Source organism: Puma concolor, chromosome A3 (genome assembly GCF_028749965.1).
Source record: "Puma concolor isolate L17-30 chromosome A3, mPumCon1.1.hap2, whole genome shotgun sequence".
Taxonomy (NCBI): domain Eukaryota; kingdom Metazoa; phylum Chordata; class Mammalia; order Carnivora; family Felidae; genus Puma; species Puma concolor.
Window position 1 is genome coordinate 58,730,220 of NC_141669.1, and position 22,434 is coordinate 58,752,653.

Sequence of the window (22,434 nt, forward strand, 5' to 3'; positions counted from 1 at the left end):
TCTCTCGAGGATTTTGAAGCAAATATTGAGTATGTTGTTGTTAAACTTAACTTCAGAAACTGTATATTTCTGCTCAGTCTTTTACTTCAAGGGTGGGGTGCTTTTGGCCAGAATCCTTCAGTAAAATAAAATAACTGCTAGCATTTCCACTGTCTTTGGAAGAAGGTGACTGATGTCCCTAGCTTCATAAGATTTAGCTTTAAAACCTAAAATTCCCAGCTGGTGGAGGAACCAATAAGACAGGATATTAGAAACATTTTATACCACTTAACAGTAACATTCGAAAAAGCCTATTTTTCTTTCCAGATGTTTATTAACAAGGCCATACTATATTCCAAAGAAATATTTACTTGAAACATTCTCTCCCAGAATTTGAGTCTGTTTTGCTTACTAACTGCAGTTAGTTGTCAACATTTAAATTTTGCCTTTTCTTTTTCCAAGAGAAAAGATTATATTTGACAAACCGACAGTGTCTGAAGCAGGCTTCAATTTAATAGAAGTATGCAAAAATCACGAGAGAGGCGGCTAGAGTTTCTTAAATGTGGACATTAGAAGACATTCCCAAACAGTCCAAGTTTTTGGGGGTTGTTTTGTTTTGTTACTTTAGTTAGGGGTTGACTTCCTGGCCGAATTTCGGTTTTGTCTCCAGGCTTTAAGGCTGTGTCAAGAAAGCAGAGAGGACTGTTCCCCGGGTCTCCGTGGAAATGCAGTGTCTGACGCCTAGCAAACAGCCGGTGCAGAGCCCTGCGGCCCGGAGCCCCCTGCGCAGCGGGCCGAGCCGGGAGGCGGCGCCGCGGCAAACAGTGGTGTCGGGTTACAGCTTCAGAATAGCGCCCGAGCGCGCCGAACTGGCTTCCTCCAGTGACTGGCTTCATAATTACATTGCTGATTTGTTAGGGAAGGCTTTGTCTTACTTACCAATTAGCATGGATGTTACTGCGGGGACCTCGTCCTGGATGAGCTTCGGTTGTTTTTTTTGTTTTGTTTTGTTGCTAAAAAAGCTTTCCCGGTGCAGGCAGCTTTAGGGCTTGTGTTAGTAACACTCTCCCCTGTCTTCGGGGAGTCCTTACCCTGCCTGTAAATAAGCAGGGAGGCTTTCTCCCCGTTGGAATTTTGCCCCTGTGTTTCCGCCATTCCCCGAGGCCAGAGGCAGTCAGTCACTTTGGGGTCTGAAAGGCGGCCTTGGGGAGGGCGGTTTCCACCCCCCACTTTCTGCACCCTCCTGGAGGCTCAGCGGATCTCCCCACCCCCACCCCCACCCCCATGCTAGGGGATCCGTGGTCACTGCGAGGAGGAGCGTGTGGCGTGGCACAGCTGCGGGTAGGGAGCCCTTGGAGGACTGGGCCTGATTCTGTGAGCTGTTTCGCCAGCACCGCCACCTACTATGTCCATTTCAGGGTGGCCTTTGTGTTTTCCGGGTGTGTTTTGTTGTTAACTTGCGCCAGGGAGAGTGTTAAAAGCGCCGACGTTATCAGATTTCTGAGTCCCGTGTGTTTTTTAAGGTGTAATATTTTAACAGTGTAGCGAGTTGTCTAAGCAAATGTGGCTTCCCCCCACTGAAGTTGGATCAGGCTTTTCCTTCCTGCCTGGGAGTTGCTGTGTGACATTCTTGACAGTGGAAGCACCATTTCTCAGAGTTCTGCCCTGGGGCTGGTGGGAGGAGTCCTTTCTTAGGACCAGAGGCTCTCCGTTTGGACCGCCTCAAAAACAGGATCCAGAATGCACCTTAAGGCAGGTAGACTCGAGAAGAGAAGTGAGACCATCCCGTGTTGCAGAGGCTGTCTCAGAACCATTTCTCCAGCCGGCCTCTCTCTGGGTCTTGGAAGTCTCACACACACGCACAATTTTGCCAGGGGCCCTTGCTGCTACCCCCATAAGAAACTGGAAGAATGTGTGTGTTTCCACTTAAAGGGCTGTGGGTTTTGGTGGCACAGGATGTCCTATGAGGAAATCACCCCTGCTAGGCTCTTTGAAGACACTTGTCACACATCTTCTCTTAGCTTTTTTTTTTTTTTTTTTTCTCTTCAAGGGAGGTTGATCCATGAGGACAAACCATTGCTCTGAATTGTTGGCATCACTGTAAATGTTTTTTCACTTTTAGGAGTTTTAGTGTCAGCACTGGTACTTCTGTACCCTTCAGCGACCAGCAGTCACATAGGAAGATGTAGTCGCAGAGATTAGGGAGATGGCTTCCTAAAGCTCCCCTTTGAATTGGGAGGCTTTTCCTTGAGAGCTACTAACGAGTATTTTTTAAAAATATTTTTATTATGGGGCGCCTGGATGGCACAGTTAAGCATCCGACTTCGCTCAGGTCATGATCTCACAGTCCGTGAGTTCGAGCCCCGCATCAGGCTCCGTGCTGACAGCTCAGAGCCTGGAGGCTGCTTTGGATTCTGTGTCTCCCTCTCTCTCTGCCCCTCCCCTGCTCTCTCTCTCTCTCTCTCTCTCTCTCTCTCTGTCTCAAAAATAAATAAACATTAAAAAAATAAAAAATAAATTTAAATACATTTTTAGTAAAGTCTAGCATGCATACAGAAACACGCATAGATCCTAAGTGTGCAGGCCAGTGACCAGACTCCCCAGAAGCCATGACCCACTAAGGAACTACCCTTTCCTGACCACAGATACCACAGCTTAGTTCTGCCTTGTTACTTGCCTTTTAAAACAATGTGTCACTTAATGGTGAGGCCTGCTACGCTCCTGAATGGGATCACACTGGACTTCTAGTTTTTATTTACTAGTACAAAAGGAAATCAGAACAGGCTCTTAAAAATGGACACAGTGGGGGCGCCTGGGTGGCGCAGTCGGTTAAGCGTCCGACTTCAGCCAGGTCACGATCTCGCGTTCCGTGAGTTCGAGCCCCGCGTCGGGCTCTGGGCTGATGGCTCAGAGCCTGGAGCCTGTTTCCGATTCTGTGTCTCCCTCTCTCTCTGCCCCTCGCCCGTTCATGCTCTGTCTCTCTGTCCCAAAAAAAATAAATAAACGTTGAAAAAAAAAAAAAAAAAAAAATGGACACAGTGTATGACCTAGTTGGGCGTGGAGGTATTTTTAAGTAATGATTTTCATCCTTTTTTCACCAGTAGGTAGTCAGAAAGGCAGCCCCCATGGTGGGCTGAGGAGGCTTCCCATTCAGGCCCCCAGGGGCCCCAGCAGGGATGCTACCCACAGGGGCATCACTGCCCTCGGTGGGCCTGTCTGTGGGAGGCCACAGAGGGCTCTGGAGACCCTGCAGGTTAAAGTAACCGGGGGGGGGGGGGGGGGACGACAGAAGTGGTAGTTTGCAAAAGTAGACTTAATATTCTTAATTTATTCTTAATTCTTCTTAATATTCTTAATTTAAATAGAACATTTATTTTTGACAGTTCAAATAGCATTAAAGGAGAGTGTTCATTTGTTCATTTTAAAGACATCGCTTTTAAAAAGTTGAAAAACATTGAGTAAAGAGAACTTTCTGATTGTTTTTTAAGTTTACATTTTGTTTCCTTAATGCCTTAAAAATATAAAAGCTATGAAATGTTAGGCTTTTAACACATAGGTACTATTTCAGTTCCTTCTTTGGATGCTGGGCTTAAGGCCTCACTGCCATGCACTCTAAGATCAGGCAAGAAGAATCTGGGTCCTGCTAGCCAGTGGGATGTGATATATCAGTCTGAGAAGCTGGGCTTTACCATTAAAATTGAATCGAAGGCACCTTAATTCTGCATATAGTCTGTTTTTTTTTTTTTTTTTTTTTTTTAATGTCAGTTGTCAGTTGCCATCGCAAAAACGCTGTTCATTTCCTTTTTTCCTTACTTGCTTAGACACAAATAGGGAAGACCTTTAGACTCCCTATTGGGAGTAAAATTGGATAAAAATATCCACAGGCTTACACATGAAATGGCTGGATGGGGAAAAGAGGAAGTTAGGGTCCCCAGACCAGCATAACCTGGAAACCCGGAAATGCAGATTCCCCGGCTCCACACTAGACCTGCTGAATGAGAATCCTGGGGGTAGGGGGATCAGCGTTCTGTGTTAACAAGCCCTCCAGGTGAGTGGGATACTCGCCCAAGTTGGAGAAGTGTGACGGGCATTCACTAGACGGCTTTCTGAGCTAAGCCTTCCCTGCCCACCCCATGTGTCTCAGTCCCACCAAGTTTCCTGACCCACATCCCGCCCTGTACAGCTCTCACCTCTGAGGTCTGTTCACTTCTCCTCTTTCTCAGATCCTCCCTCTCAGGGACAAAGACACACACATGACCGTCTTACAGTTCCCTGGCTGTCCCGCAGTCTTTTCTCATTCATTGCATTTACTATTCATTCAGTCAGCAACTGTTTGTGGGGCATCTTGTGTGTGGCGAGGACTGCCCTGTCCTGGGGATACAGAGGTGAATGAAACACCGTCTATGCCCTCATGGGGCTTATTGTCTGGAGTAGGAAATAGGCATTAAGAGACCATCCCATCTTAATACAAATCTCAAACCCTGTCTCCAGAAGTCTTCCCTAATCACTCCAGCTTATAATAACCTCTCTGATGCGTTGCTATGGGAGTCACTCAGAATCTGAAATTGCACACCCCCAGGTAGTCAGGTAATATCAGCCCCTGTGTTTCTGGTCCTATGGAATGTCCTAGTGACCCCGTGTTACTTTTGATCATCTGCCCAAGCAGATTGTAGCTTTTGAGGGCAGGGTCCCTTCTGATGAAAGCCGTGCCACTGAGAGCCAAGTTGGGTCCAGAGAGTTGTATTCAGTATTAAATTTCTTGGAAAACTCCGGAAGAGAGGTTTTCATTTATATTGCTACCCATGAGTTTTGTTCTTTATTTTTAAAACTTAATTTGCTGTAGTTAACACTTGTTAAAGTTTATGTTAAGAAAAATGAGGATGCTAGGAGTTTGTTTCTAGCAAGTTTATTGGGAAGGGGGTGTTTTATCGGGAACCTTGTATCAGAAACCACCGAATATGCAAGAGAAGAGTGGGTATGGTTGGCTTTAGGCTCCTTGGAGGGGCAGAAAAGGGAGGAAACAACCACCTCCCTCCTGCATCCGGGGATCTCTAACCAGCCCTGAGGTTCGGGGTCCCTTTTTGGATCTTTGGCTGCAAAACTGGGTAAAAGACATGTGTGTTGGGCTTAAGTCTTCACAAGCCAAGGGAGGAGACAAAGAGGGGTGTCAGGTCTCTGGATGACCTAGAAGCCACACTTGTCACAAGCCCCTCCTTTCTGTCCCGGTGTAGGTGTCCCTGTTCCACAGCCGGGGCCTTTCAGGCAGGAACAGCAGAACACCCCCTTCTCAAGTGTTACCTTGAAGCCCTTAATGAGCCCCAGCTACTGCTTGGTCTTCAAGCTGCAGCCCAGTGAGGCCTTTTAAAAGGTCACGTGCTTCGCCAATAGCGTGCTTAAAGAGCTATTGTTGTTTTCTTAGCGAGCCTGGGGAGCGAGGCTTCTCAGGAGCTGCTGACCCTGGCTTTGGCCAGCCTGAGCCCCAGGCCCAGAGACACCATTTGGCTTTTTGCCCTCAGGTTCTTGAGTGGCTTGTCTTTCCTTCTTTGAACTGTGCCCTGCTCCCGGAGGTGGTCGTTAACACCGCACTGAGAGTGAGAGTTCTCAAAACCTCCCTCCTGTAGGAGTTGGAGGCCTCTTCTGAACGTGGTCAGTGGGAGGACTTGACTCAAACAATGTGTTAAGCAAACTCTGCAGAAACTTTAGCTCTTAAAAATAAAAAAATTAAAAACATGGTTTTAAGAGTTAAAGTTTCTAAGTGAAGATGCGGACTCCATTCTATTATGTTGCATTTTATCCTTTCTAGCAAGATTTAGATAGAATCAGGATTACAGATGGGGATTGTGTGTGTTTTGCAATCTCACTTGGGTGTGTGCAGCCAGTTTTGCCTCATAAAATGCTATAGAGAAATGAAGGCAAACCTGCTTTGAGACATACTGTATCATGGGTTATTTACACATCTGAAAAGCATCCAAGCTTCCATTTGTCTATCCTGCCCACAAATTTTGCTTACAAGGGTCCTCCTCCTTCCCCTTCCAGCATTACAGCGTCTTATCAGGCTGCCCCTGAAGCATTAGGATTATCACACAGCTATGACCAGCTGGCTCATTCTAATTGGAAATTAAGTGCTTCTCACATTGAAATCTCTTTGAAAACATCTCCACCGATCTCCTTCAGCTGTGGGAATTCCTCTAAATGCCTGTGGTGCTGCATGCTTGGTAAACATTCGAGTTTCACAGATCCAGTGTTTCTTTCTAGAGAAATAATCCTTATTGAGAAAGTTATTGAAAAAGTCCTATTGTTAACCTGGCAACAACTCTTTAAAAAGACAGTCCTATAATGATGACTAAAAGAAAAGGATGTCTTACCTGTTACCTCTCCCCCAGAAAATTCCAAGTGGCAGTGAGGATACTAATTTTTTTTCTAGTTATTTATTTGGTTTACATTTTTGGGACAGTGCTTCTCAAACTTTTTGTGATGAAGGACCATCTTGCTTGTTCTTTCCTTTACTCTAGTAAAACATAAAAATACTTACTAGAGAAATGGAATAAAAGTACTGAGCCTGGGCGGCTCACTCAGTTAAGTGTCTGACTCTTGATTTCAGCTCAGGTCATCATCTCATGATTGTGAGATCAAACCTCACAACGGGCTCTGTGCTGCATGTAGAGTCTGCTTAAGATTCTGTCTTTCCCTCTCTCTTTCTGCCCTTCTGCCGCTCTCCCCCACTCAAGCTTGCTCTCTCTCTCTCTCTCTCAAAAAAAAAAATATATACAAAAACAAAGTAGAAGCCTCATTTTAGAAATTAGATTTACAGACATACAGTTACTCTGTAAATTTGCTGTAAACGTTTCTAAATAATACAGTATCTCTGTTTAACTCATCGTGGGCCAGTAACAGTTCACAGACCGGCACGTTCTACAGACCACACTTTGAGAAACACACATTTAGAGTGTATTTGTATGAATTTGTGTATTCTCACACAGATTCACATGTATTGGGTGAGATTACATTATAACCTACAACATAGACCATCTAACAGCCTTATATGAGAATTAAATGCACTCAGTGAGCTCTTTGGCAAAAATGGAATTTTTCTAGAAATGAATATTTAAATGCTTAAATTTTAAGGAGATACAATAGTGTAACTGTCGCAAAACACAGCCATCCAGTAACACTTCTAAGGCCTAAAGGGGAAAGTGTCCTGTAATGTGAAGTGAAATCACCTCTCTGATGCACACTCACATTTAATAGTAGCACAGGTACTTTAGATAGGAAATGTTCTATGCAAAGTATATATACAAATGAGACTTTTTAGTACTGAACAGTAGGAAAGGTTTTTGTCATGGGGAGTATTAGATACAGAAGTCACATCTGCCTTCCCTCAGAGAACATTGTGGGCTGGTCTTTGGTCCTTGTGATTGACATCCATTTTCTTCATGTTTATGAAGGAAGGCGTTTCATATAAGTAACTGTATATTCTTTATGAACATTAACAAGTTCTCAGGCTGATTCTGACATTGACGGGTCGTGGCCATCTTTCTCTCCCAGAGACCGAGGCATGTGAAGGCAGTCACTCCCAGTGGAACTTGTGTACCAGGCTCTGTGACCCCCTGCATGTTGTTTGTCCATCTTGGCGGGGGGGAGGGGGCAGCGTGGCCTTCCTTAACAAAGTGTTGCAAGGAAGATCTGTGCAGTTTTGTTATGGTTAGCCTTATTCCCTTAGGATGAGACTCAATTCAAAATGATAATGAGGTGTAGGAGATGATACTCAGCCCCTTGAAGACCAGGCTTTATTCATCTGTGGGACTCCTAGATGGGACTCTTGGGCAGAGTGCCCAAGACAGCATAGATGCAGAACGAGTAAATCTAAAGGACTGAATGAGGCTCCATCAAAATCCACTGAAGCATTCCAGTAAAAGGCAGGTCACTTTTATTTTTTTTAATTTTTTTTTTTCCAACGTTTATTTATTTTTGGGACAGAGAGAGACAGAGCATGAACGGGCGAGGGGCAGAGAGAGAGGGAGACACAGAATCGGAAACAGGCTCCAGGCTCTGAGCCATCAGCCCAGAGCCCGACGCGGGGCTCGAACTCCCGGACCGCGAGATCGTGACCTGGCTGAAGTCGGACGCTTAACCGACTGCGCCACCCAGGCGCCCCATGCAGGTCACTTTTAGAAGAAAACATTGGCGAAGTACAAAGTGCTTGTATGTGAAGATATCAAAGAGTGAGTGGCACAGATGAGAGGATTAACACTCGCCTGTGGGTAGGTGCTGTAGAGAGGGTGAGCGAGCGAGCAAGCACCGGCCTGGCTTAGTTGGAACCGCGTCTTCTGGTCTGGATGGCACGAGAACAACTTTCTTGATTAAATGGTTCGAAAGTGAGGTCTGTGAGGCAAAGGCCAGGGGACTTGGAATCGTTCTATTTAGATGGCAGAAGTTCCGAAAGGAAGGACCCCTCTCCAGTAGACGCAGCTAGCTGAGGGGGGTCTTCACTAAGGGGGGGGCAGGCGAGGAGCCGGCCTAGGCTGTGAGCCTCAGGTGAGGCGGGGCAGCAGTTCAGAGCCAAACCATTCCCAGATGATCAAGGTCTGAGATGTCAGGTGGTTTGGGTTTTTTGAAATACATACGTATCTCTGGAATCACAGTAGGTATTTTGTTATGAAGTGTCTCACGTCCTCAAACAACAATGCTTATAATCAGAACAAAGTACTTTTAAACTCGTCCCAGTTGCATTCAGACGTAACTGTATGCAATCAAAGTGAGCCAAGGAACTTGGACTGGGAAAACCGCATTCCTCCACTTTATTCTAGGCTGAAAAGCAGTGGAGGCTCCATCGCTGTGGTCGTTTAACACAGGCCAAGTGCTTCACCACATGTCACCAAACAGGCAGAGAGTCTCTATGCATAATGAGGAAGGAAAAGGCATTTTGAAAGCACACAAGGTTCTACCAAAATTGTACATCCCTCCCCCCCCCCCCGCCCCCCTTTTCCAGCTTGGTTCTTTTAATCGTTCAAGATGTGTTCGAGATGTAATCTGTGACACCTTTATCTGTTAGGTCCTAGCATTGTAAGTGTTTTCTTGGGCTTTAAAAATAAATCTGTTTAGGGGAGGGAAATTGAACCTGCATGGTAATGTTAGGCAAGCGAACGCAAGCGCACGAGTGGAGAAAGTCAAAATCATGGTTTCCATGGTAACGTTTAACTTGTCTGTGTCGTACACATTTCTCAAGAAATACATTCACCAGACTACCTAGTGATAAAAATTGCTCCACCAGCATACAAAGGTAGATTTCCCAATACTCTCGTATTCCGAAAGATCTTCTCCCCAGTTAATCTGACTCTTCTACGTAACCTTGGGCAAGGAACCGGAGGCCCCGGCCCGACCTCCGAATCAGCGTCTTTTTCAGGGTCGAAGTTAGTTTTCGTGTCGTTGATTCCATTTCCTTCCTTTCTCCTTCGCAGATATATGTTGGGTAAAGGAGAAAAACGGAAGTTTGACGAGCATGAAGATGGGCTGGAAGGCAAAATCCTGTCTCCCTCCGATGGGCCATCCAAGGTGTCTTACACCTTACAGCGCCAGACTATCTTCAACATTTCCCTTATGAAACTCTATAACCACAGGCCCCTCACCGAGCCCAGCTTGCAAAAGACCGTTCTGATCAACAACATGTTGCGGCGGATCCAGGAGGAGCTCAAACAGGAAGGCAGCCTGAGGCCGGTGTTCGCCTCCGCCGCCGCCGCCGCCGCCGCCGCCGCCGCCACCGCCTCTCCCCCGCCCGACTCGCTGAGCGACAGCTACCGGGAGGCGGCGCCGCCCGCCCTCAGCGCCCCCGCGCCCCCGCCCGCGCACGCCTGCGACCTCGGGAGCACTACGCCGCTGGACGCCTGCCTCACGCCCGCCTCGCTGCTCGAGGACGACGCCGACGACACGTTTTGCACTTCCCCGGCCGCGCCGCCCGCGGCTGCCGCCAGACTGTCGGCCCCAGCGCCCCCGCCGGAGAAGGACAGCTTCTCCTCCGCCCTGGACGAGATCGAGGAGCTCTGTCCCACGTCTACCTCCCCCGGGGCCGCAGCCGCAGCGCCCGACAGCTCCCGAGGGGGCTGCGGCGCGCCGGGCGGCCCGAAACCCGAAGACCCGAAGCTGATGGACTCTCTGCCCGGGAACTTCGAAATCACGACGTCCACGGGGTTTCTGACAGACTTGACCCTGGACGACATCCTGTTTGCCGACATCGACACGTCCATGTACGACTTCGACCCCTGCACGTCGGCCTCGGGGCCGGCCTCGAAGATGGCCCCGGTGTCGGCCGACGACCTCCTCAAGACTCTGGCCCCTTACAGCAGTCAGCCGGTCGCCCCGAGTCAGCCTTTCAAAATGGACCTCACGGAGCTGGACCACATCATGGAGGTGCTGGTCGGGTCCTAAGAGCCCCGGCCCGGCGCCCGCGCCGCCCAGACCCTGCGAGTGTCCCTGCACCCCACAGCTCTCCGCACTGTGCATGCACCCTTGCTTGCCTTTTTCAGAGGAAAAGATCGTTTTACAAAAGGATCACACTAGTTTTTGCTTTGAGCAGAGTTGGAGTGCCTTCATCCACGTCTGACCACTTTTAATATGCTTTTTTTTTTTTTTTTTTTGAGTGGTCCTCGGAGACCTACTGCCCTGGAGTAGGAAAGAATGCTTTTGAAGACAATGTGGCTATGCTGAATGACAGAAATAAACAGTTCAAGTGAAGCACAAGGAATAAGTTGGAAAAGCTGTAAATTGCATGTGCATATTTGTCTATTTTTTCTATAAGTTTTATTGCAAGAGGTAAAAAGAGAAAATATATATATATATTATTTAGATAATCTCAGTACCTTTTCTGGCATTTTCGCCCTGTATAGGTTGACTTGGCAATTCAGCCTTTTTAGAGGCATTAACTACTCCTCCTAAGTGTTGCATTTACATGGCTGTTTAGAAACTGCTGCCCAAATTTATTTTATATTTTTGTACAGATTCTGCAGTTTATGATATTGTTTTTCTAAAAACAAATGCTGTTTATACATATGAGATAGCTATTTTGATAGGATTTGCTCACATAGTTCCTGCAAACTTCAGATGTACAAGTTGCACTTGTACTTTTATAGAGTTGTAATGTTTTATATGTGTTTGGTGCAAAGAGAAAATTGGGTCAAATTAATCCGCAGTTGATGTCCCCAAATGCAAACACACACACACACACACACACACACACACACACACACACACACTGCTTTCAGAAAGGGCCAGGCAATATCACACCCAAATTTCACAGGCACCAACCCCCTGGCATGAACACCCGCCAGCACTGTGACTTCCAAAGCCAGAGCCGCGTCTGCTCATCAAACTTGCATTAAGCAGTTGGCGGGAGATGGCCACGGAGCTGGGGGGTTGAAGTGATGGTTCTCTTTAGCTCCCTCTCTTGAGGGGAAGCCCACTGAATACTCACTGTATTTATGCCAAGTTTGTGCTTTTAATTGTTTTTATTTTTTTAAACAAAACCCCAGATCTTTCCCTTTTGGCGTAATTTTTACGATGACCTGAAATTTTACATGAGAACAAAATTTTCTGAAAATTAACCAACCTCTTTGTGGAACGAAACCCTATTGCAGATGCTTAGGGCTCGTAAGGAAGAAACTACCCCCAGAAGGCATCCACCGTGTTGCTCAGTTGTCTTTTCCAGCTTCCCTTCCCTAGAGCTTTTGTTCCCTCTGTTGCTAAGTGCTGAAAATGTCACCTTCATGATCACCACAGCGAGCTCCGCTCACCTCTGCCCAGCCTGGGGATGCTGTCTTGTAACAGCCGTGGCTCTAGAACCTGGAGTTGGTACCATTATGTCACAGCTTTCAATCTGGTTGCTTCCTTGAATCAACTGCTTTAACTACACTTTTACAAGGCTGTTTTACCCAAATAACACAGACAGGACTTTCTATGCATGTTTCTCCCCCTTCCCCTTGCCTCCCTGCCACCCCCTCCCCCGCCCCCACCCAGAACACTTGAGAAGTCGCTCTTTATTCCTAGTGGTGTACATTTAATTTTAAAACACTTGCAGTGTGTCATGCTTGTTGCCGAAATTGTTGATGGCCTTTTCGTTTCAGTTTTTTTCTTTCTTCCAATGGTACTTTAGCTGGTTACAACCTATATTGTTGAAATGCAGATGGCTTCTTTAGGAATAACTTTTATATTTATTTAAGAATTTTTAAATTATGGGATTTGTGTTGTTGTTGTTGTCTTTGTTGTTGGTCATTTGTCAATATTCAGTCACCAGTTCTGCTCACTTCTTGCCATGGATAAAAATTGAGTCCTTCTGGCCAATTAAAAAAAGACAGCTTTATAAAATGGCACTTTAAACAAGCCATAGATAGTTTTATTTTTATAATGCACATGGCAAAGCAAACACATTTGTGATGAAGGAACTGCTCGTCTAAGCAAACGATTTCTGTATGATATGATTAAACTTTTCTGTATTCGAATTTACTTTTCCCCCCCTTGAATGTGTTTTTAAAGGCTAATTGTCAACTCAGTAGAGCAGTGAGAAACAGATCAAATTGCACTTGTTCTCCTACGAGCACCCTCTGCCTGGACACCTCTTACTGCTGCAGACGCGTCATCTCCTTTGATAGGACCGGGGACCATAGAGTTAAGGTGAGGGTTGTTGTAGACGCTTCCGGTGTCACTGTGCCTGTCCATTTTAAGAGCTTCCTTTTCCTGTGGAGAACAAGTCAGCCCAGACGCCATGCTTTCGATAACGGGAGGACCCGGCGGGCTCACCACATGCCGCGCACACACACACACACACACACGTATACAGACACAATAGTGTTGATTATTCTGAACAATAACGGGAAGGCGGTTGATTTGCCATTGTTAAAAACTGATTTACAGTAACTTACAACAACTGTACTTTGGTTGGATTAGCAAATCGTGTGTTTAAACAAATCCCATATGTTGGGCAACAGTTCAAATAAGCACAGCAAAGTGTTGCCCAAACATGGTTCTCTGACTCTCTCATATTTGTAAGGCTGGGCTTCAAAACCAAAACAGAAAACCCCCAACAACAGCGGGCAAATGCTTTTTAACTCTGGACACCCTTGCCACAAAGGCTTGACATTGGAGGTCTGCTGAGGAAGACATGGGAAATCGGTGGCCTGTTTCTAAAAGAACAAAACCATCGAGTGTTCAAGTTATCTTAGTCTTATTTTCACAAGGCGGTGTCCCAGCGGGGAAGCACGCGGGCCTGGGTGTGATCTCCAAGTCCCCGTCTTGAGTGTGGGATGTGCTTCCAGATGCCATGGGGCAGCAGCGCCTTCCCCCTTTCTAAAGGACATCGCGTGGCATTCAGAGTCAGGCAGGCGGTTGGAGGTGCTTTTATGGGAAAGACGTGCCGGGTGGGGCTGGGAGAGGAAAATTATTGACAGTGATGTGCAATGAAGTGACAAGATGAGAGCAGAATAATAAGAGCTTTGAATTTGAAGTGATTTTTTTTTCATAAGTTATTTATTCCTTTTTTTTTTTTCCATGTAAATATATTTATTTTACTGTGGAGCTCTAACAACATCTGGATCGTAACATGTGCAGAATGTATGGTAGGAATGTGTTCTCTTGTAGGAATGTCAATCTGTATTCAGAGGGGGTCCGAGCCAGACCCCTGGGTCTTCTCATCGTGTATGCTCAGCCCACATTCAGTTTTCTCCTCTTCTCTCATCTAGGTCTATTTGAAATATGCAAAAGGTATGGATGAGGAATGTTTCAATACCTCCAAATTTTTAAGAAAATCAAGCATCAAAGGGTTGATATTTTTAAAACTTTTTTTAGTAACACTTTCTCTTCCTGACAGAAGGGGCAATCACACCGACACCCTCGTTCACACCAAAGGGTGGGAACTGGCCAGAGCCTCCACTGCACCTCGAGTGTCTTTATCAATTGAGCTTTTATTGCCATATCCCCGTGGAATATCCCAACTGCCCTGAGGTCAATCAAGGAAAATTTCTTGAATACATAAGCTCCAAAGAGCCAAAGTATCATCTTACAGATCGTTTTTAAAGCTTAAATTTATCAACCACCTTTGTGGTAAACAATGAATTATGAATACTGCAGGGCAGCCTTCTTAAATGACAGATGTAAAAAAAAAAAAAAAAAAAAAAAAGACTCTACTTTGTGCAGCGATTGTTACCCGCTATATGAATTGTCTTAGTTTCAAAACCTTGCTGTTACAAATTGGACCTTTCTCCATTTTCTGAGAATATTGAAAAGAGCATATATAACTTGTTCTGGCTGCAAATGGTTAACTTCCTGCGACTGCCGAAGGCAGCGAGGTGTGTGCGTCCTGCTTGTGTACAATTGTTCTCAGTGCTTCTTAAGGGTGAGTCTAAATGGTTCTTGAAAATTAGCCAGGATCAAATGCTATTGCAGACAAAGCCAATAAAAATGTTGGATGTCTTTTGGGGATACCAAGTTTGGAAGAGAAGTGCAGTCCATACAAGCAAACAAGCTTTTGGAAAAGATGTACATAGTGACATGTTTGGTGCATGGTTTTTGAGGAAGCCTTTTGTCAAAAAGGAGGTGTCACCTTTCCCCCACAGACCTGAGAGCTGTGCCTTTTCTATGCAATATTACAGACGTTACATCGGAACCCAGATAGCTGTATTCACGTGTAGGTTTGGGCTGTAATCTAAACAATTGGACAGATTAAATGTACATGGAAATGAGCAGTCTTACTTTTGTAGTTTTATATTATACAATAAACAGTTAAAAGATGAGAGAGGCGTGTTCGCAGTTTCCTTCTGACTGGAGCGCAACCAGCTCGTTGGTTCGTCACAATTTGCTTGTGTTGAGGAACAGCCCCCCCTCGGCCTGTGCCAGAGTTGGGGCCGTTGACTTTCTCACACCTTCTCAGCCCCAGGAGCACATTTCCCTCCTGGTTCTCCGCACCCCCCCCCCCCCCCCCCGCCTCTTGGGCTCTTCTTGACCTCCCTATTCTCCCTTCTCTCCCCCAGCTGTCTCTCTCCCAGGGGGACCTAATCCGCTCATGACTCTGAAAACTCGTTTCCAGCTCCTGCCTCTCTCCCGAGCTCTGGAGTTAAGTATCTGCCAACCTTTGCCATCTCACACTCACCGTGTTTCCCCACGGGGGGCTGATCCTTTCCCTTCGGGCCTCTCTCCAGTGCCAGCCACTCTGTTCCCCGATGTCCGAGCTCTCCTGCCTCCTGCTCTCCATCCCTACCACAGTTTCCCCAAACCCTGGCCCTCTCCCCTCCCTGCCTGCAGCCGTTTCCTATCTAGCTTCCTATCTACTGTAACCACCACAGTGGTTTCTCTAACACCCTTGCTGCTACAGTTGACGTTACAAAGCACCAGTGGTTCGTGAATGTGTTCCACGTCCTCCAGCGGTGCCCCTTCCTCCCATCCCCAGTTTACACAATCTGGCCTTCCCTCATCTTCCAGAGGCTCATGGAGGAGATCCTGTGCCAGCTCCTTGGGCCATCTGTGATGGGAGTCATGGGGTCCAGCCTTGCCTGGCCCAGGCAATTCTGGGTCACCATACCAGCTGGTGAGCAAATGGAGCTAGAGACGAGGGGCCTGTATAATGAGGGTTCCATTCAACCAGCAGTGGAATATTTGGGGGGGGGGGGTTGGTGTTGGGGAGGTGATATGGGTCGAATTGTGTGCTCCAAAAAATGTGTTGAAGTCCTAACCCCCCCCCCCCAGTACCTCAGAGTGTGACCTTAATTCGGAAATAGGGTCTTCAACAGAAATAATCAAATTAAAATGAGGCTATTAGGGTGGGCCCTAACCCAATTTGACTAGTGGCCTTATTAGAAAAAGGGGGAGATCTTGACACAGACAAGCACATAGGGAGGACACCATGTGAAGATGAAGGCAGAGATCGGCCTACAAGGAACACCAAAGCCTGCCAGCAAAGCACGAGAAGCTAGGGGACAGGCGCGGAGCAGATCCTCCCCCACAGCCTTCAGGAGGAACCAGCCCAGCCCACACCTGGATCTCTGACTTCCAGCCCGCGCAACATTTCTGTGGTTTAAGCCTCTCGGTCTGTGGCACTTTGCTAGGGCAGCCCTAGCAAACTCCTGTAGGAGAGAGGAACAGGCAGGGTGAGCTCTTTCCAGACATTCCGGTGGAGATACTCATTAGGCAGCTAGAAATAAGAATCTGTTGCTCGGTAGAGTGGTTTGTCTCTGGAATACGAGCATCTGCTATTAATTAGAGATAGAACTTGGGCAAATCACTCACTCTCTCCGAGCTTGTGAGGGCAAGATAAAGTCGTAGCTCCTAAGTCTTCGAAAATGTTAACGGTGCAATGAAAACGCAAATTACGAGCACGGTCTGTCCTCATGCCCACAGTCGTGCCTAGCACATAGTAGGCACTCAAGATTTCTGTTGGATTAAAAGAAGAGAAAAGCCCTATTGTTCTCTTCTCTACCATATGGGAGAAGCACAGAACTCCGTCTTCTTTGTCTGGGTCCCAGGGCCGCTCCCATCCCAACCCTCTAGATGCCCCCATTCCCAGCACAACGTGTGCCTTTGCTTGTGTCCCTATTCTGCTTGTAGAAATTCTACCCGTCATTCCAAGGCCAAGCTCAGGAGCCTGTCCAGGAAGCTTTCTCTGCATCTCCTGACTCAGAGCCAACCTCTTCCTTTGCCGGGGGCTCTGCAGACCTCTGTAAATGCTCTTAGCAAGTCCTGCCCTGTCTTAGGTTAGCTCTGCACCATCTGTTCCCTCCACTACTTTCTGCTGTTCTGTGACCTTGTGATGTCCATCTCTGCCAGAGGTCAGCCGACCACAGCCCTTGGGCCAAATCCTGCCCACTGCCTGTTCAGGTAAACTTTTGTTGGAAGTCAACCGCATTTATTTATTTGTGTATTGTCTGTGGCTGCTGTCCTGTACAACGGCACAAGACCATACCATACCATATGGCTCTCAAAATTTAAATATTTGGCCCTTAACAGAAAAAGTTTGCCGAACCCTGGTCTATGCAAACCATGTAATGCTTAGGATGGTGTCTGATCATAGCTGGGGCCCCGTAGTGGGGCAGGGCACTGTCCCTGTGCTCAAAGGCTTATGTAGACTGGATACAGTACAGGTTTCAGGGGCAGGAGTCTCAAGGGTACCGGGTGCTGGGGGTGGGGCTGCAAGGGCCCGAGAAGGCAGAACAGTCAGCAAAGTCACACAAGAGTGGACATCTTCACAGAGTTTAAGACCTGGGAGGAGGCTTAGACATGGCTCTTGTGGCGAAAAGGCCCCATTTTACAGATATGAAAGCTGAGACGCAGAGAGAGAAGGTGATTATTGTCTAATGCAAGACATGGCTTACGGCTTTGGGGTTCAGAGTTTGGCTCAGCAACCAGACTGCCTGAGTTTGAATCCTGGCGCCGCCATTCGTAGCTTGTAACCTTGGGCAAGCTCCCAAATCTCCCTGTGCCTTGGCTTTCTCATCTAGAAGATGAGGGTAATGACCGAGCTGATTTCACGCGATGGTGGTGATTAAATGAGTCCATACAGGTAAAGTACTTAGTTCTAGGACATTCAAAAAAGAAGTCCACAAACATTAGCTGTGGCTTAGCACAACAGTGGGCAAGGCTAAAATCCACGTCTCCACTCAGTGTGTTTCAGGTTGAGCCGCAAGGCAAAGCTGGGGCATCTTGATGCAGAAGGCACGTTGTGTGGGGACACTACCATTTCCCAACACCATACTTGTCATGGTGGTCAGCCGTTTGATTACTGAGGACTGTGCTCTGAGCGTGTGTGGCAATCTGGGGTCCCAGCGTGCCTGTTGCCTCTTTCATCTTTGCTTTTCATTTCCTTTTTGCTCCTCTTGGAAAGGAATCTTTGACTGAATCTCGAGTAACGGTCTCCAGGGTTACCACTTACTGAGCGTTCACATGTGCCAGACATCCATGAGTGCTGGCGTGTGATCTCATGGACTCTGCTCCAGCCCTTTGAGGTTTATCTTACCACCTCAGCTTTCCAGAAGAGGGAGTCCAGGCTCAGAGAGGTTAAGAAATTTCCCGAAGGTCACAGAGCTGGGATTGTGGGTTGGGCGGGCCTCTCTGACTCTTATAATCCCTTTAGCACCCTCTTCTATGGCCCATCATTCATTGCTCCTGCTGTCATGGAGGATGGGGGGGGGGAGCGGGCTAATGCCCCGAGGCCGGGCAAGGTGAGGGAATCTGGAGACATCATCCCAATCTGAGCTTTACCTCTTCCACTTGCCTGACCTCCAACAAGCCCCTTCACCTCTCCTCTTCTTCATAGGGGTGTGGATCCCTCTGGCACACTGAGGCATTGCCCTGAGGGACAAGAGGAAGATGTCCCAGTGAGGCCAGCAGTGAACCAGCAGTTAGGACCGCTCTACAGGGCTGAATGCCACCTACGTTCCCTCATCCTGGCGCTCTGTGGACCTTGGACCAGCCACTCCCTGTCTCGGGGACTCGGTTGGCTCAGTGGCAAAAGAAGGGGGCAGGACTGCGCACACGCCACATGCTGGGGCCCGTGGCTCTCCCTGGCTGCAAGTTAGAATCCTGGGGACTCCGCCAGCATCTCTGGACGCTGGGGCCAGGCCTCGGGGATTTTGCAGAAACACTTGGTAGGAGGAGCCCGCTGCTCTGAGGGCACCAGTGCCAGCCTTGGGGGCTTCTGGGATGGCGCAGTGTGTGCATGACTGAGAAGGCGCACACGCTGGCATTGTCCCTGGAGCTGGGAACCCCAGCCCCACAGCCTGCTGGCAGCCCCCCTCCCTCCCCCCACCCCACCAGGCAGGGCGGCTGAGCCGCCAGCTGCTCGCAGGGCCTATTGTTCAGCAGTGACAGGCAATGGCTGCAGGAGCACAGGCCGGGGAGGCTGGAGAGGAGAGGGGGAGGGGTGGGGCGAGCAGGGGAAATGTCTCCCGACCGCACGCCCCAGGAGCCGGTGGGCAAACACATGTAACCACCCCCACCCCCTCCACCGCCCTGTTCTCCTCACTCGTCTTCTCCAGACGTGATCCTCCGTGGAAGGGTGTGTCACTGGTTTTGGGGGGTAGTGCACAGTCAGGCAGCCTCTAGAAAAGGAATTTTGGTCACTTATCTCCCAGCCGGGTGCCTGAAAACAGTGCCAGGTGGCTAAGTGCTTTTGAAATGGTGTTGTTCGAAGTCGATCCAATCCACATGCGTGTCTTAGGGAACGTGTCCTCGGGCCTGGAGAGGTTCCAGCGACGGGGACAATCATCCTCGACGTTTGTGTACAGCTCAGAGCTGTGATACATTCATTTTATTCGATTCTCATGACTGTTCTGAAAGGCGTGGTGATGGGGGAAGCTGAGCAGGCCTGGGAAAACTGAGGTACACAGAGGGGCCCATGGGGGCTGGTGGGTGAGGTGGGGGAGAGGCAGTCCCAAGCTCTGGGCTCCAACCTTCATTACCTTCTGGTATTTCAGAGCTTAAAGAAATTGGCCAGAAACTTAGTTATAAAAGGAATAGTGGTTAACAGCAAGGCTTGGAGCCAGAAGTCCCACCTTGTCTTGGAGCTTTGTAACAGATTCAGGGGTAACTGAAGTCATTGACGGTGTCCGCCTTTCTCTCTCTGAGAGCCTCCCTCTTCTTTCGTCCCTGGAGTTGAGGGAGGCGACAGCAGCTGAGGCGGGGGCGGTGGGGGGGACAGCCAGTGCAGGCCCAGGCCCGTTCGTGACCCACAGTGCCATCCCAAACATTTAACCTCAAGGAAAGTTAGTCTCTGACTGGGTTGTCCTGGGTTGTCCCAGCTTGGAGACAAATTCTGAGTCCCCCCCCCACCCCCAAACCAAACCGTTGCCCCTAAGCCTTGCCAGTGCTGAATTTCTTCCACCTGCCTAAGGGCTAGCCCTCAGTCTCTTTGTCTCTCTGTCTCTCCGTCTCTCTCTCTGTCTCACTCCCTCCTTCAGTCTCTGACTCTCAGTCTCTCGGTCTCCCTTCTTTGCCCTTTCGGTCTCAGTCTCTCTGCCTCCATCCTTCCGTCTCTGGCCTTCGTACTTCAAAGCAAGCTTTGCTGCCAGAGTCTGTGGATGGCACAGGTCTCCCTGCCCTTGGATCCGGCAAGCTGGGCTTCAGCCCCTGCACAGTCCTGGTAGGGCTGGGGTGGTTCCCGGGGCAGGGGGGCTCACCTGTTCATCGGGGGCCAGGGTGCTGCCCCCTCAGTCCCCGCCTTCCCATCTGGGGCCGCCCAGCCACCTGGCTGCGGGGTCAGTCAGGGTTAAGAGGTTTTTTAGCTCCGTTTTCCAGGTTGGCCTGACACAGCTCTGACTGGGCTGGGCACAGCCGGCCTGCAGGCAGGGAGGGAGATTCTAAGCAGGGGGAAGGCTGGCTGAGCTGGTGGGGAGTCAGTGCCGGGCGAGGTGGACTCTGCACAGAGGCGAGGCGTCTGCCTGAGGGAGACAGGAGCCAGCGGTGCCGGCGGGGAATGGACATTGGAAGACTCCTGGGTCATTCTGTTCCAAGTGGTCTGCAAACAGACTGCACAGTGTGGGCCGAGGCTGCGCGGGACCCCAAGGGAGGCCTGATGGGTTGGGCTGAGGGCCTGTGCCCTTAGGGAGATAAGGAAGGCGAGACCACCTTCTTTAAAGCAACTTCATTCTGCTGGACACTGGCGCGGGCCTCTCTCTAGCCACCCTCTCACGGATCCATACAGGGAAACCGGGGCCCAGAAAAGTTAGGCAAGTTGTCCAAGGCGGCACAGCTGGTAACTGGGGTCTTGGGGCGGGGGGGGGGGGGTGGTCGGTGGGAGAAGAGCTCCCTCCCAATGAGACTGATCCCTGTGGGTCATAACAACCGGGGGACAGACCCCTTTTCAGCTGGAAACAACCTGGGAGCTTATGTGATGGCCGGTAGCAGCAGGAAGACCGACGGGGGCAGACCAGGTCAGGGAGCCCTCGTGGCGTCTCATTTGTTCTTTCATTCAATTAGCCTTTGTTGGCTCACCCCCCGCCCCCCCCCCCCCCCCATCCCCAGGACGGCAGATGGCACCACCACTCACCTAACCGATGAGGCCAAAATCCCTGGGGTCCTTCCTGACCTTCCCCCTTTCCCCCCCACACCCCCACCATGAGCAGACCCTGTAAACTCTGCCTTCCAGATAGAGGCGGGCCCTACTGGCTCCGTCACCTTTCACCAGGATTATCACACAGCCTCCCAGCTTGTCTCCCCGCTCCCAGCCTTGTCTGCATCGTCTGTCTTCAACAGAACAGCAGAATGATCCTTCAGACATATGAATCATTGCTGTGCTCCCCAAAACATACACGTGAATCACCTGGGGATCCTGTGGAAATGCAGACCCTCACTCGGCAGGTCTGGGATGGGGCTGAGCACCTGCATTGCCAACAGGCTTCCCGGAGACTCTGGCCCACGGACCACACATCAAGTAGCCAAGTGTCGGATTATGTCACTCCCGGGCTCCAAGTGTTCCACTGGCTTTCCCAGAATGGAATCCAAAGTTCTCCTCATGGCCTTTGTGGCCCCCCGCTACTTCCCTGACCCCGCGTCTCCCCTCTCCCCACTCACTCTGACCTAGTCCCACCCGCCTTCTTATCCTTCCAGCACGCTCTGCTTCCTAATGGCATACCTTGCCGTGTTTATGTGATGACGGTGTCTCCCTCACCGAACTGTACAGCCCACGGGGGCTGGCATTGTGTTGCTGTGGCTGCATCGCCAGTGCCTGGCAGAGGGAAGTGACGCTCAGTAACTACCTGCTGCTGATGGAATGGATGGACTAGATCCCGTTAGGCGCCGTGGCTCCAGGACTGAGCAAAACAGATGGCACCCGTCCTCGTGCCATCAGCAGCCTTGTTCCCCGGCAGGACGGGCATGGGGTTGAGTAACCCAACGGTTGTGGTCAATGAATACTTCCTGGTCTCTTCCTGTGCCTGCCCTGGGCTAAATGTTTTTCATGAAGTATCTCTTTTAACCCCAGTACAGCCCAGTAAGGTAGGCTCTGTCATTGCCAACTATTTCCCATTTCAGGGCAGCCTTCTGCTTGCCCTTTAGGGATCCACTTTCTCACCCCCGGGCCAGTGACCTGAATTCCTCACCCTATCCTCCCTCAAGGGCAAAGCTGGGGGCAACCTGCTGAGAGGAGAAGAGGCCTCCCCTGCACCGCCTCCACTCCCCTGTGCTCTTGGGCAGGGGGAGCGGGGGGAGGAGGGGGACTGCACATCGGTCCCAGGCTTGTGTACGGTCTCCCCCCACCCCCCACCATGCATTGGTGAGGGATGGGATGGTGGGGTCACACTGGCTCCAGCCTGGAGGGAATCGCTGTGCTCAAGGGACATCATCCTAGGCCAGATAACTGATTGGGAGAAATAGTGTACGTGCTTGTCTTGCTGCCAGGTGAGAGATATTTCCCTTTCCCAACTGAGAAAGTTCTGTGCATTTAGCCTCAGCCATTCCCTCCGCAGCCCTCCCAGGGCACTGGCTGGG

General features: G+C 49.3%; 1 protein-coding gene across 7 annotated transcripts in view; it reads left to right on the forward strand.

Annotated features, from left to right (window-relative positions):
• The window catches only part of SERTAD2 (SERTA domain containing 2), a 117,757-nt gene extending 103,004 nt beyond the window's left edge, over nt 1-14,753 (forward strand). For all 7 annotated transcript variants that reach the window (XM_086700994.1, XM_086700995.1, XM_086700992.1 and 4 more), the window contains one exon: nt 9,438-14,753. In XM_086700994.1, the coding sequence (XP_086557120.1) occupies nt 9,442-10,401 (960 nt within the window). In that variant the 5' untranslated portion in view covers nt 9,438-9,441 and the 3' untranslated portion in view covers nt 10,402-14,753. The remainder of the gene's footprint in view (nt 1-9,437) is intronic.
• The last annotated feature ends 7,681 nt before the right edge of the window (nt 14,754-22,434 follow it).